The sequence below is a fragment of the Pelodiscus sinensis genome, chromosome 5 (genome assembly GCF_049634645.1).
Source record: "Pelodiscus sinensis isolate JC-2024 chromosome 5, ASM4963464v1, whole genome shotgun sequence".
NCBI classification, from domain to species: Eukaryota; Metazoa; Chordata; order Testudines; family Trionychidae; genus Pelodiscus; species Pelodiscus sinensis.
The window spans coordinates 106,970,498-106,983,990 of record NC_134715.1 but is presented as its reverse complement, the minus strand read 5'-3'; the positions used below and the strand labels follow the sequence as shown (position 1 = coordinate 106,983,990).

At 47.3% G+C, this 13,493-nt stretch overlaps 1 protein-coding gene across 6 annotated transcripts in view; it reads right to left on the bottom strand.

Annotated features, from left to right (window-relative positions):
- TAPT1 (transmembrane anterior posterior transformation 1) overlaps nt 1-13,493 on the bottom strand; it is an 88,996-nt gene that overhangs the window by 28,642 nt on the left and 46,861 nt on the right. For 5 of the 6 annotated variants that reach the window (XM_006136982.4, XM_075930686.1, XM_075930688.1 and 2 more), the window contains 3 exons: nt 9,070-9,205; nt 4,839-4,936; nt 4,508-4,577 (listed from right to left, as the gene is read on the bottom strand). In XM_006136982.4, the coding sequence (XP_006137044.2) occupies nt 4,508-4,577; nt 4,839-4,936; nt 9,070-9,205 (304 nt within the window). The remainder of the gene's footprint in view (nt 1-4,507; nt 4,578-4,838; nt 4,937-9,069; nt 9,206-13,493) is intronic. The other variant, XM_075930687.1, reaches the window with a different exon arrangement.

Here is a 13,493-nt window from a genome sequence, read left to right as displayed (position 1 = left end):
TGGCCCTTGACAAATCTTCTGTGCCCATGGAAGACAGAAATATGAAAATATGCATCCTTTAACTCATGGATAGTGTTCCAGGTTCCTCCATCCAGGGAATGAATGATGGAGGCCCATTTTTTGAGATCTGTTGAGGCAACAAAAATCAAGAGTGGCCCCTTTGGGATTAAAAAAATACCAAGAGTAAAAATTCCTTTCCTCTCAAATCTTGTGGGATCTCCTGGATAGCCATCATTCACTGGAGTGACTGAACCTTCTGAAAGAGGAGCTGCTTATGAGAAAAGTCCCTGAAAAGGGGCAGTAGGATAAAAACCTGAAGGGCATAGTCAACTGTCACTGTACTTAGAACCCAACCATCTTATGTTATGTATGACCATGCTGGGCTAAAGTGGGACAGATGATACAAAAATAAAGGGGAGACAGATCTTAAGTAGTGACTGGTATGGCACTCCTTCAAAAGGCCTGCTTGGGCCCTTCCAAAATACTTCTTGAGATCCCAGCTGGGAGAATAAGGTGGATAGGAGTGGCTGGTGCCATTTATAATCTCTCCCTTCTCTTTTGTACAGTTCTTGTCTTGGAGGTGTCAAGAAACAAGAAGGCTGTTGGGGACCTGAAGTGCTTCAGAAAGCATGACGTAGAAGTAAAGGAAGGGAGGATCTGGTGCTGGAAGAAACCCTCAGGGGATCCAATAAAGCCACTACACTGACCTTTGATCCACTGACCAGGTGCCAGGATGGGGACCAGTACTGAAATCTGGTGGTACATAGGCTGGGTTGTGGTGGTGAGCTTTAGATTGAATATATAGTTCTCCTTTGGACTTAAAAAGAAGAGTCTTCACTCAGAGACCATGGTGCCAGAAAATCAATCTCTGGTGTGGCAAATGGAGATGTTGCCTGAGGGGCAGTTGCAGACTCTCCACTTTTTATGCCCTCAAGAAGGAGTGTGCAATAGACATTACTGGTTAAAGGATTCCAATATTCTGGGCACACATCAAAAGTGGCATCCATACTCAAAAGTTCTTCAGGACCTTCTATTAAATAAAGCAAAATTTTAAAAGCACTCATCAGTACATCAGTAACTTTTAACCTCAGATATTTCAGATATTGGATGGAAACCTCCTAACTGGAGGAACAAAGTCTCTTCACTAAGATTTCATAAGGATACTTCTCTCTCCTTCAATAACTAGGACTCATGTACACTGCAGACAAATCAATACTTACAGCACTGCAGCGCTAACTGAAGATGCTACTTATGCTGATGGGACAGCTTTTCCCATCACTGAAGGTACTCCACCTCCCTGAGAGGCAGTAGTTACGTTAATCGGAAAAGCTGTTAACCTAGAACTCTCTAGCCTGGAGGTAAGGTCAATATAACTACACTGCTCAGGGGTGTGGAAAATTCACAACATGGATCCCAAGCAGTGCTTTTTTTGTGACAGTACATCCCAGGACAGCGTACCAAACACCTGTTTTCCCTGCATAACTTAAATGAATTGCATTCCCCTCAGGTGTACTGGCACCTCTTTTCCTGGGGAAGCTGGGCTCCCAACAGAAGCTTGCTCGGGACATGCGGCTCTTAAAGGGGCCGTGACAGCATTTCCGTCCCCCCACCCCGTCCTCAACAACTTTCCTCCCCCCAGTCCCGGTTTTGGCATGGCTTTTTTTCCCTCCCCTCGACAACTTTCTGCCTGGAGTACCCGTACCTTTTTTCTTACAAAAAAACCCCACTGATCCCAAGCGATATAGTTATATTGACATCAATTACCATCACAGATCAAGACTAGGGACTCACATTGGTATAGCTACATCTCTCAGGGTGAAAAATCACATTCCTGAGGGCAAATCTACAGCACTGCTTTAAACACAGCCACACCACTGTAGAGATTTAATGAAAATATAACTTACTATGAAAATAGACTTAACACAAAAAGTGTCATGCCTTCAACTGCATTCAGTGAAACACAATCAAATCACAAATGGAAAGGAATTATGACTAATTATAGGTGCAATCTTACAAACTGATGTGCAAGAGAGTAATTGCAAATTGCAGTACTTAATTAGTTCTGTCTATTGTGTTGGAAAAATATTACGGTACCTCTGATATTCTAAACACCTGCAAATCTTAGAAAACTTGTTATTTTCTCTTTTTTAGACATTCAATATGTGGTGATTCATGGATGTTCTATGAATCATTTCAAGAGAAGTTAGCTATCAATTTGAAGAGAACAAATTCACTTGTTTTGTGCAGTCTTGCATGCACTCATCTGATTCTATACCCATCTGGCATAATGCATGGCCTCACTTCGCCCCATGGCTAGGAGTGAAACTTGACATTGCATTACAGATCATTGCTAACAGAGCCCAACAATATAATAAAAGAAATACATTTGTTCTGCTTTATCATATGACTGTTGAAGATTATTTATGAAAACAATGAGAAATGGTTGATAATCCTAACCTCTAATCCATTTTTACCAGAACTCTATTAATTTAAGAACCATAGCTGGTCTTATACTTATCTGTATCCCCGACAAAAACTAAGATGTCTGAATACAGGCAGTCCTCGGGTTACGTGGGTCTGACTTAAGTCGGACCCCTAGTTACGAACTGGGGGCGGGCCCCCGCTAGTGCGGGGTGCCTCCCCCACTGTCGCAGCCTCCAGCGGCGCGGGGGGCGCTTCCCCCCAGCAGACCAGGGAGAAACGGAGCTAGCGCTCCCCCCCCCTCCCCCCCAGCAGACCAGGGAGACACAGAGCGGCTTTTCTCGCCGCGGAGGACTCGGGCGGCGGGACTGCGGCGTGTCTCGGCGGTCCTGCCGCCCACGTCCTCCGCAGCGAGAAAAGCTGCTCCGTGTCTCCCTGGTCTGCTGGGGGGTGTGGGGGAGGGGCGCGCAGCTAGTGCGCCCCTCCCCCCTCCCCCAGCAGACCAGGCTTTTCTCGCTGTGGAGGACGCGGGCGGCAGGACTGCTGAGACGCACCGTGGTCCCGCCGCCCGTGTCCTCCGTGGCAAGAAAAGCCGCTCCAAGTCTCCCTGGTCTGCTGGGGGGTGGGGGCGCAGCTAGTGCGTCCCCTCAGCAGACCAGGCTTTTCTCGCCGACGCCTGGGGTAGAGCAGCTGGGGGGCTGCCGGGTTGGTCCCACAGCGCCGAGGTGCAGCACTACTGGACCAACCCAACAGCACCCCAGCTGCTCTGCCCCAGGCATCCCCAAGTCAGCCGCTGCTGAAACTGACCAGTAGCTGACTACAGGAAGCCCGAGGCAGAGCTGCTCTGCCCCGGGCTTCCTGGAATCAGCCGCTGGTCAGTTTCAGCAGTGGCTGACTTGGGGACACCTGGGGTAGAGCAGCTAGGGTGCTGCCGGGTTGGTCCCCACAGCGCTGAGGTGCGGCGCTGCGGGGATCTACCCGGCAGCACCCCCGCTGCTCTGTCCCAGGCGTCATTTGTGGTCCAACAAAGATTGCCAAATTTGGTAATAATCTTAAATCTGGTGTTTGAAACAGGTTAAAAGCGTGACTTATGAGAGTGTATTTAAGTAGACGTTTGACAATGCGTAGACAGACTGTTGGCATATTTAGATATTAAATGCAAAATAGTTATTTGAGCAAGTACAGGCAGTTCCCGAGTTACGCGGATCCGACTTATGTCAGATCCGCACTTACGAACGGGGCTCTCTCGCCCCAGAGCTCGCAGGCAGCGGGACCGCCCAGAGCGCAGCGGTCCCACCACCTCGACCTCCGGGGCGAGAAAAGCTACTCCGGATGCCCCTGGTCTGCTGGGGACCGTCCCCAGCAGACCATGGGACACCTGGAGCAAAGCCGCAGTGGCGCGGGACCCCTCCGCTTCCCCGGCTTTGCTCCCCGTGTCCCTGGTCTGCTGGGGACCATCTCCAGCAGACCAGGGACACCGGGAGCAAAGCCGCAGCGGCGGCGGGGTCCCGCGCCTCTGAGGCTTTGCCAGAGCTAGGGCCCCCCCCCCCCCCCAGCAGACCAGGCTTTTGTTGTGGACCCTGGGGTAGAGCAGCTGGGGTGCTGCCGGGTTGGTCCTGCAGGGACCTACCTGGCAGCCCAGCTGTTCTGTCCCAGGCTCGAGATTCAGCCGCTGCTGCTGAAACTGATCAGTGGCTGATTCCAGGAAGCTGGGGGCAGAGCAATTCTGCCTCCAGCTTCCTGTATTCAGCCCCTGGTCAGTTTCAGCAGTAGCGGCTGAATCTGGAGCCAGTTCTGACTTATATACAAATTCAACTTAAGAACAAACCTATAGTCCCTATCTTATACGTAACCCGGGGACTGCCTGTACAATATTCCTAAAACTGAATTTAGTTTATTCCTATTAAAACAGTAATGAGGAGATCTAAAATTCAGATCTACGATAATACAAATGTAGAGCACTCAACATCCCCTTCAAGGTAATACCTTATCACTTCAGTACCATAAACATAATGGAAGACTGTCCTTGAAATAAGAGCAAATTTTGATTTAGCAATATTTTTCTGAGCCATGTAAATATACATACCGCTGTTTGACATTTGAAAAAGATTGTTCTTCTCAAACTTCTTGAAAACGCTTCCTTTTATTTCAACAAACTGTAATTTTAAAAACAAATAGCTTCATTACAGATTATCCATGTTCAATTAAAATTCATAGCCAAAGATGATCAAACAATTTCTTCAAAGGCTATGTTTAGGATAATTGAGGGTACATATACAATTACGAAGTTATACTACAATCTAAGCATTAAAAAGGTATCCTGTGGCTCAATGATGCTAAAATGCACCATTACTTATCTTTTACATTTATGAATATTTATTACTCTGAAGTAGAAATCAGATTTACTCCATACTTACATTATTAGACATCATGATGGTAAGCAGTGACTTGTTGTGGGAGTTGAAGGCAACATTCAGTGTTGTTGCCTGGACCATTATAAGAATAGCATGCAAGACTGAAAATAGCAGTGTTAAAGAATATGACATATGAAAAGTACACTTCTGTAGTATATTGGCATTAGCAAAACTTGGAAAAAGAAAGGAACAAAGATCTCTCTCTCTATGTATGTATGTATAAAAGCTTTTCCTGTAGGACAACAGTGTGACGTAGTCATGTCACTCTGCGTCACCCCGCCCTCCCAGCCTCCGCAGAGTCAGAAGGGGAAGTGCTGGCCATGGCTCAGGGTTCCCCCCAGTTCCTTTTCGGGAGTGCCTTAGCCTACCTGCCTCTCTCCTCCCCAGGTCTGCCTCTGGCTCCCATGCAGAAGGACTGGGGGTGACAGCAGCAGCTGCCTCTGATCCCACTTCTACTTGTGGGTCTGGGGCCCCGATGCTCCATGACACAGTAGGAAACTGCTGCCGCTGCCTGCCTCGGGCTGCCTTGTGGTCCCCCCTGCAAGATTAGAGTGCCAGCACTAGCCCCAAGGCTCCATGATAGACACCCCCCCTCTCCGGCCCCCAGCCCACTCCTGCCCCCTCCCTTCTGGACAGACACACTGCTCCCAGCCTTCTCCTGCCCCCTCTCTTCTGGACCGACATCCTGCCTCCAGCCCTCTCCACTCTCGTCCTCTGCTCCTGCCCACTCTCTGCAACCAGACACCCTGCCCAGCATGCTCCTGTTCACTCTAAGATTTTCCATCCACGAGGAGAGTGTGTATCAATACTGAGGTCATGTGCACTTGTTCGGACGTGTGCCACTGTGGTACCAAGTTATAAACCTCTCCCTTTTTCCCTCTGCCACCATGTCTCCCATCCACCCTTTGCCCCATCTGCTTCCCTGGTGCCTGCTGTTGCCCCCCCTTTGCTGCCCTGGATCCTGCCCTTCTCACTCCCCTCAGCCCTCCTGGGACTTGCCCCACCTCCCCATTCTCTTTGACCCCTGCACTGCCCTTAGCCCCTATGCCAACCCCACCTCTAACTCCCCTCCCCTCCCCTTATCCTAACACCTTCCTCTACTCACCTGCCCTGCCTCTCCCCTCCCCAGGTCTGCCCTTCTGCTTCACCCGCACTTTCACCTTACCATACTCCTGCACCCTCCCGGTGCCTCGCCCTTCCCTCACTGCCCCTGCCCTCCCAACATCTTGCCCTCTTCCTTCCTGGTGCACACCCACTAATCACCCTCTGTCCCAGTTTCTCCTCACGCCCCACTGCGCCTTCATACATGACTTGCTCCAACCCGCCTTCCTCAGGTCCACCCCTCCTTTCAACCCCTTTTCTCCTGACATACACTTCTCCCCTCTCCTATTCCTTCCTCTTGCTCCCCATGCCCCTCTCCTCCCCCACTGATAGCTTCCCCTCCCCTCCCCCTGCCCCAATTCCTGCCTTTTCCCCTTACTGACTCCTCTTGCTCCCCCTCCCCCCGGTATTTGTCTCTTCTCCACCCTGCACCTTGGTGACTTCCCTTTTCTTCTGCCCTGAAACCTTCCTCTCCCCTCAGCACAAGCCCCTTCCTCCCCTCACTTCCACTTTCCCTTTAGTTATCCCCCTGCCCCTTCCCTGCCATCATTCTGACACCTGCAAAGCAGGCAGCATGCCCCATATGCCAGGACTCAAGCCAGGGCCGTGGTACTATTTTTAGTACTGTGGTCCCAGCACCAGCAGCTGTGGTCCCAGCTGCTCCCAGGCGCTGAGTCACATGGCAGGTGGCTGTCCCATGTGCTGGGACTGCAGCTGGGCCACAGTGCTTTTTTAGTACCGTGGCCCGGCCTCCAGCTTCGGCAGTTGCAACACAGCCCACAGGGTGGCTGCCCAGCTGCTCCTGGGATGGGCAGTCACCCGCCACTCACAGCTTGGGTCACAGATGTGAAACTCTACTGAGGAGGTGGGCAGGAATGAAATTCTTGAGTGCCCATGCAGCGTGCACCTTACAGGCAACCCTGCTCCTGCCCCCTCTCTCCAACCAGACACCCTGCCTCCAGCCTGTTCCTGCCCCTTTCCCCGTGGCCAGACACCTTGCCCCTAGCCTGCTCCTGCACATTTCACTACTCCTGCCCCCTCCCCGTCCAGACACCCTAATTGGGGCCCAGCCCCAATCTGGCCACAGCATCCTGTCCAGCCCCAATCCAGCTGCAGCACATGGCAGCCCCCTTCCTGTGACATCACGGGTAGAAGGGGAGGCCACAGTCCAGCTGTGGCAGACAGATGGGGGTTGGCAAGTGTAGTGTGCAGAGGTGCATTCCCCTAGTATCCTCAAAATTAAATCCAAAAATATTTCTTACGCCACTGAAAAGTTAATGAGTGAAGTAGATTAGTAGTACAATACTTGTGGAAGCAAAATTCTCATCTATCTTAATGAGGCCTGGATTTCATCACTGTGTTATGTTTTTTTATATGGGGCATTGAACAGGGTTCTACCATACCGCAACTTCTTACACTCAAGTCAGTGGGTTTCAGAACTGCTTAAATGTCCGCAACTTGCCTGTAATGCACTGCAGTGTTTCAAAACATTAACCACATTGTTGTAAGTTAAGGCACTGAAGTCCTTTTGTAGGCAGCTCATTCTATTCTAATATATAAACAGAATTCTTTTGCAAATCATGATTGAGGCTGCAAGATTTCCTGTTTTGAAAGAGTCCTAGGTCATCATGTAAGAGAAATGTCAATATAGCCTGAACGTACTTGGGATGGTGGAAACTAAATGTGTAATGACTGTACTGCACACTCTAACAAGCATGTAATACACTGGATCAATCATTACTGCTGCTGGTTTCTATACCTTTTGTTGATCTATGTTAGGGATACCACATCTTGTCAGTCAGAGAAAACAAAGCCACAAGAAGAGCTGTCACAAAAGCAGGCCAGTGAAATAACGGAAGCAGTGAGAAATTTAAATCTAATGAAGCAACGAGAAAAAAAAAAAGCATGAGAGGGCTCTCCCTCTTCCTTTCATATGCCTCTTTCCCTCCCCAGAAACATTTCAGGAACACTTTCTAACTACAAGGATAATTAAGAACTGGAATAGGCTTCCAAGGTAAGTTAGGGGACTCCCATCACTTGAGGCTTTGAAGAACAGGGTTAGACAAACACTTGCCAGGGACAGTCTGGGTATATGTGGTCCTACTTCACTGACAGGGAGAGATTAGAAGGCTTCTCAGACTTCTTCTCAGAAGACTTCTATAGTTCTATGGTCCTTTCATATCTGAAAGCTGAGCAAAAGGTTCAAGTGGACCCATAAAATTCAACAGGGAAAAATGAATGGCATACACTACACTTTCTTTTTTGATAAGACAAACATCTATTGAGCTCTTTTATTTGTCATTATATGGTGAATTAAGAAAAGTCTAGGAACCCATCTACAAGACACAAAAAACCTGTCTTGATTTATTTTATGTGACAAAAAAAACCAAAACACTACTCCTTTGGTCTATTGACATTAGAAGACGCTACCATAAAGAAGATATGAATTTCTGCCTATGAAGTTTATTGATTCTATAACCTAATTTGGAAACCAAAAAGACTGACAAACTTCTCTGAGGACACTTCACATCACCCACCCCAGTTAAACAACAACATGGTATCACAAGGCTTCATAAGGCGACATCAGGAAAAATACGTGTGAGTATATTTAATCTAGTGACAAACTAGAAAAAATTAGCTAGAGATGGAGGAGGGGAGCAAAAATAATTGTTAAAGAGTTATATTTTTTCAAACTAATATTTTCAAGTTAAGAAAGCAATTATGCTACACCAAAGATAGTAATACTAAAGACTATTGAAAGATTTAAGCGTAATACTTAAGTATAAGTACAGTCACTATTCATTCAGAATCCACATATAAAAGTTCAGGAATTTGTTTACATTTGCTCCACTTTTGTTGTTAGTAAGGTCATCAACTGCTTCGTGAGAAATACAACTCTTAACTCACTTTTTGGCAAGTTAAAAGCTTTACAGTTGTTTTTTTTAAATCAAGTATTGTAAGTTGTATTCAGAAAACTAACATGAATATGTAATTTCAAGCAAGTCCAGAAACATCTCAAAATAATTGTATACAATTGTGTCTTAAAATCATTCTTATTTTGAGAAACTTTAACCTAATATCCCGTGAAATAAAGCAAATTGCTGCAATTAATCCTGAGAAAAAGAAAGGATACAGACATACAGCACTGCCATGAAGAAATGAGGAATCACACCTATATGAGCTCTTTTTCTCTCCTTAGGTTCGGTAGCTGTCCAATAAAGGGCATCCAAAATATCTTGCCCAAAAGAGGAAAACAGGCGATCAGCCACCTAAAGAGAGAGACCTTTTAATATTTCAAAACAACAGTTGTTTTTATTAAAAAAGCTATTTAAATACTTAGCAATAGTTAAAGCCCAACACACAAAAAATGCCTCACAGGGTCAATTTTTTCCCCCATATTTTTCTTTTCCTTTTGGACATTTCATTCCATTGCAATCTCTCTCAAAGCTGTATTACAATTGCCTTGTTCATATCCCTAAATGGTCTACACTTCCCTAATCTTATCATTCCTTTCTTTCAGCAGGACTTATTCAGGAACTGGATACCTACTTGATAAGTGCACATTGGAAAAATAATCGCAACTCTACATATAAAGTGATGGGGTCTAAATTAGCTATTATCACTCAAGAACCATCTTGGAGACACTGTGGCAGTAAAAGAAAGCTAAAAGAGCATTAGAACCATTAAGAAAGGGAGAGAAAACAAAAAACTTTATAATGCTATTATAAAAATCCATAGTATACCCACACCTTGAATCCTGCATGCAGTTCTGGTTGCCCCTATTTCAAAAAGATAGCTAACAACTGGAAAAGGGAAACAAGAATGAGGATAAGGAACAAATGCCATAAGGAGAAATTAAAAAGACTGGGAACATATAGCTTAGAAAAGAGATGACTGAGGAAGGATATGATAGGTGTGTGTAAAATCAAGAATGTTGTGGAGAAAGAATAAGGAAGTGCTATCTACTCTTTCACATAACACAAGAACCAGTGGCTACCCAATTACATTAATAGACATCAAGTTTAAAACAAAGTACTTCTCTGCATAATGTACAGTCAACCCAAGGGATGTTTTGCCAAGGGATGTTGTGAAGGCCAAAGACATAACTGGATCAAAAATAATGAGATAAGTTCATGGAGAATAGGTCCATCAATGGGCCACTAGCCAAGATGGTCAGGGATGCAACCTAAAGCTCTGCATGCCGCCAAACTTACACCTGCCAGAACCTGAGTGTGGATGACCAGAGAGGACTCAACATTGCCCTATTCTGATCATCCCCATTCATCCTTCGAACCACTATCAGAAGACAAGCTACTGGGCTAGATGGATTGCTGGTCCGACCCAGTATGGCCATTCCTAGGTCCTTAGGATACGAAATCTTGGGCCATGGCAACAACTCAGCTATGGCAGCCTGCCAAAAGTATCACATTGCAATTCAGACTTCTTTCACAAAGGAACATGTTCACTATCATGCCACAAAGCTAGCCTGTGTCTCATGTTTTTCGAATTTATTTAAAAAGAATGAAGGAAAAGATGATAAACAGCTAAGTTTCAAGTTGGGGGGGGAGGGGGAGAAGAGGGAGAGATTTTACTGCAAAGATTGGCATTAGATTGTTTCATATAACATCTTCACTAAAGCCCTGGGTATGAAGTAAACAGCATGAATTGGATAATATTTAAAGGAGTTACAAATGCCAAAGAAAAATGATACAAAGGGATCTAGAAGGATTAGAAAAATGGGTCAGAAAATAACATGAGAACTGATTTCGAAAACTGCAGATGTCTGAGGAAATGCAATCCAAAATATATGAACAATGAGGAGGGGGAATTCAGAAAGCAGTAATTCTAAAGGAAACCTAAGAATAATCATGTGTAGAAAATTAAATACAGTAAAACTCCATTGGTCCGGCATCCAATGCTCTGGCACTCCTGATCGCCTGGCACCATCAGGAACCCACAAGTGCTCCAGCTGCCGGACAACTGGAGCTGCTCTGCACCTGGCTTCCCTGATTCAGCCACTGCTGAAACTGACCAGCAGCTGAATTGGGGAAGCAGGGGGCAGAGCAGCTGGGGTGCTGCCAGGTTGGTCCCATAGCGCCGCCCCTGGGCGCTGCGGGACCAACCCGGCAACACCCTAGCTGCTCTGTCCTAGGTGTCCCCAAGAGCAGCTGTAGTGCTGCCGGGTTGGTCTCGCGGTGCTGAGGGGCGGTGCTACCGGACCAACCTGGCAGCACCCCAGCTGCTCTGCCCCAGGTGTCCCCGATTCAGCCGCTGCTGAAACTGACCAGCAGCGGCTGAATCGGGGACGCCTGGGCCAGAGCCAGACTATCGGAAGGGGGGGCTATGAGAGGTCTGGGGTGGCACCCGCCCACCCCACCCCAGACCCATCATAGTCCCCCCTTCCAATAGTCCAGCATATTTGATAATCTGGCACCCCCTGGGTCCTAAAGGTGCCGGATTATCGGGAGTTTACTGTAGTTTGCTATTCAATACAGCAGCAAAAAAAGTCAGTGTGATTAAATGTAATTCTCAGAAACTGGAGATACTGACAAATTGAAGACAATTCAGTGGAGAAGCAATAGAAGCCCTTCCTCTAGCACAACACTGGGCAAAATATTGCCTGGGGGCCAGACCTGGCCTGCCAAGCCACTGGATCCAGCCTGCGGACCACCCTGCCCGGACGCTCAGGCACTCAGCTACCGCGATTTAAAGTACAGTCTGTGCAGCTCTCTGCTCTGGAGGTAGGGGGAGGCTGTGTGTGATCTCCCAGCCCCCAGCCCCCAGCCCAATCCTCAACTTCTACAGGCTGGAAACAACCAGCCAACACGAATCGATCCCAGCCAATCTCTCAGCTCAGAGCTGAGAAACTGGCCTGGGGACGGGGGCCGGACAAGCCTCTTTCCCTTCCCAGAGCTGAGAGCCATGTGGAGGGAACAAGACGTCAGTTTAAAGTGTTTTGGGGCTGCAGCAGACAGGAAGCCCAGCCTGTCTTGGGTGTGCTGTAGGGCTGCTAGCTTAGGTATGTGCTCCCCAGTCACAGCCTGCCTCTGGCACCCCTGCCCCTCCCTCACGCCAACTCCCTCCCCCAGGTCATCATCCAAACCCTCTGCATCCTCTTGCCCCAGGTCACAACTCCCTCCCAGGCCTTGTACCCCCTCCGACGCTGCTCCCCCAGGCCAGAATCCTCTCCTGCACCCAAACACCCTCCAAAACTCTGCACACCAATCCCCTGCACCAAGTCACCAGTCAACCCTCTGCAGTCTACACCCCCTTTTCCCCTTCTCACAGGTCACGATTCCCTCCCAGACTTTGCACCTTCTCCTAGAGCCCCTCTCCAAGGCCAGAATCCTCTCCTGCACCCAGGTCACAACCCCTTACTTCACCCAAACTCCCTCTCAGACCTCACACGCTCTCTTGCACCCCAGTCCTTTAAATGTGTGTGCCCTTCTACATCCAACCACCACCCTAGATCCCACATCTCCTCTACAGAAAAAGCATGGCCCTTGATCACTTTCCAAAATCTTGAAGTGGCCTATTGCCCACCCCTGCTCTAGCACATACATACAAGTCTGAGATCATTAGAATTAAAATGAACAAAGCAGTAGAAGACGTACTTTAGAGAATAGCTTTACATTCACAGGGCATGTTTGTCTGAATTAAGAGGTGTTTGTCATCTCTTATGAGAATAACCCAAGTAAAGAGATAAATAGCACAATACCATAAGCCTCTCTATTCCAGCACCACATGGACTTGACTGGTACTGAAGCAGAAAATGTGTCAAACCACGAGAGGTCAATATTGTCTAGCAGCATTACCAACACTTCCACTGCTTATTGGGCTATTAGGGTACATCTAAACTACATGCTCTGTCGACGGAGCCATGTAGATTAGTTTACTTGAAAAAAGAAAATGAAGCAGCGATTTAAATAATCGCCGCTCCATTTAAATCAAAATGGCCACCGCGCTGTGCCAATCAGCTGTTCGTCGTCACAGTGCAGCAGTCTAGACGGGGATCTGCCAACCCTAGAACCCTTCATGGGCAGATCCTATACGCGAAGCTTACAGGATCTGCCGATGAAGGGTTCTGCGGTCGGCAGATCCCCATCTAGACTGCCGCGCTGTGCCAACAAGCAGCTGATTGGCACAGCACAGTGGCCATTTTGATTTAAATGAAGCGGGGATTATTTAAATCGTCGCTTCGTTTCCCTTTGTCGTCCTGCCTCATCTACATGGCTCCGCTGACGGAGGCATGTAGTCTAGACACACTCTTAGAAAACACTTAGGGGTAAATTAGAGCTAAACAACAGTACAGGACATTGAGAGCTAGGACTTGTTGTTGTAAACCAACTTTATGGAATTGTGGGAAATTTGGCCACACCTATGATAAGTTGATAGCTGCCTACCAAAATCATGCCAAAGAGTTCCTGACTAGAGAAATTCAAGCTGTAATATTATAATTCCTTATTAAACTGTAGTAAGATTATGATATAAAAAGAATCACTGTTGTAAGATGTATTAAGATTAATACTTCAGTTAGTTGTTCTTTTGTAAACTAAG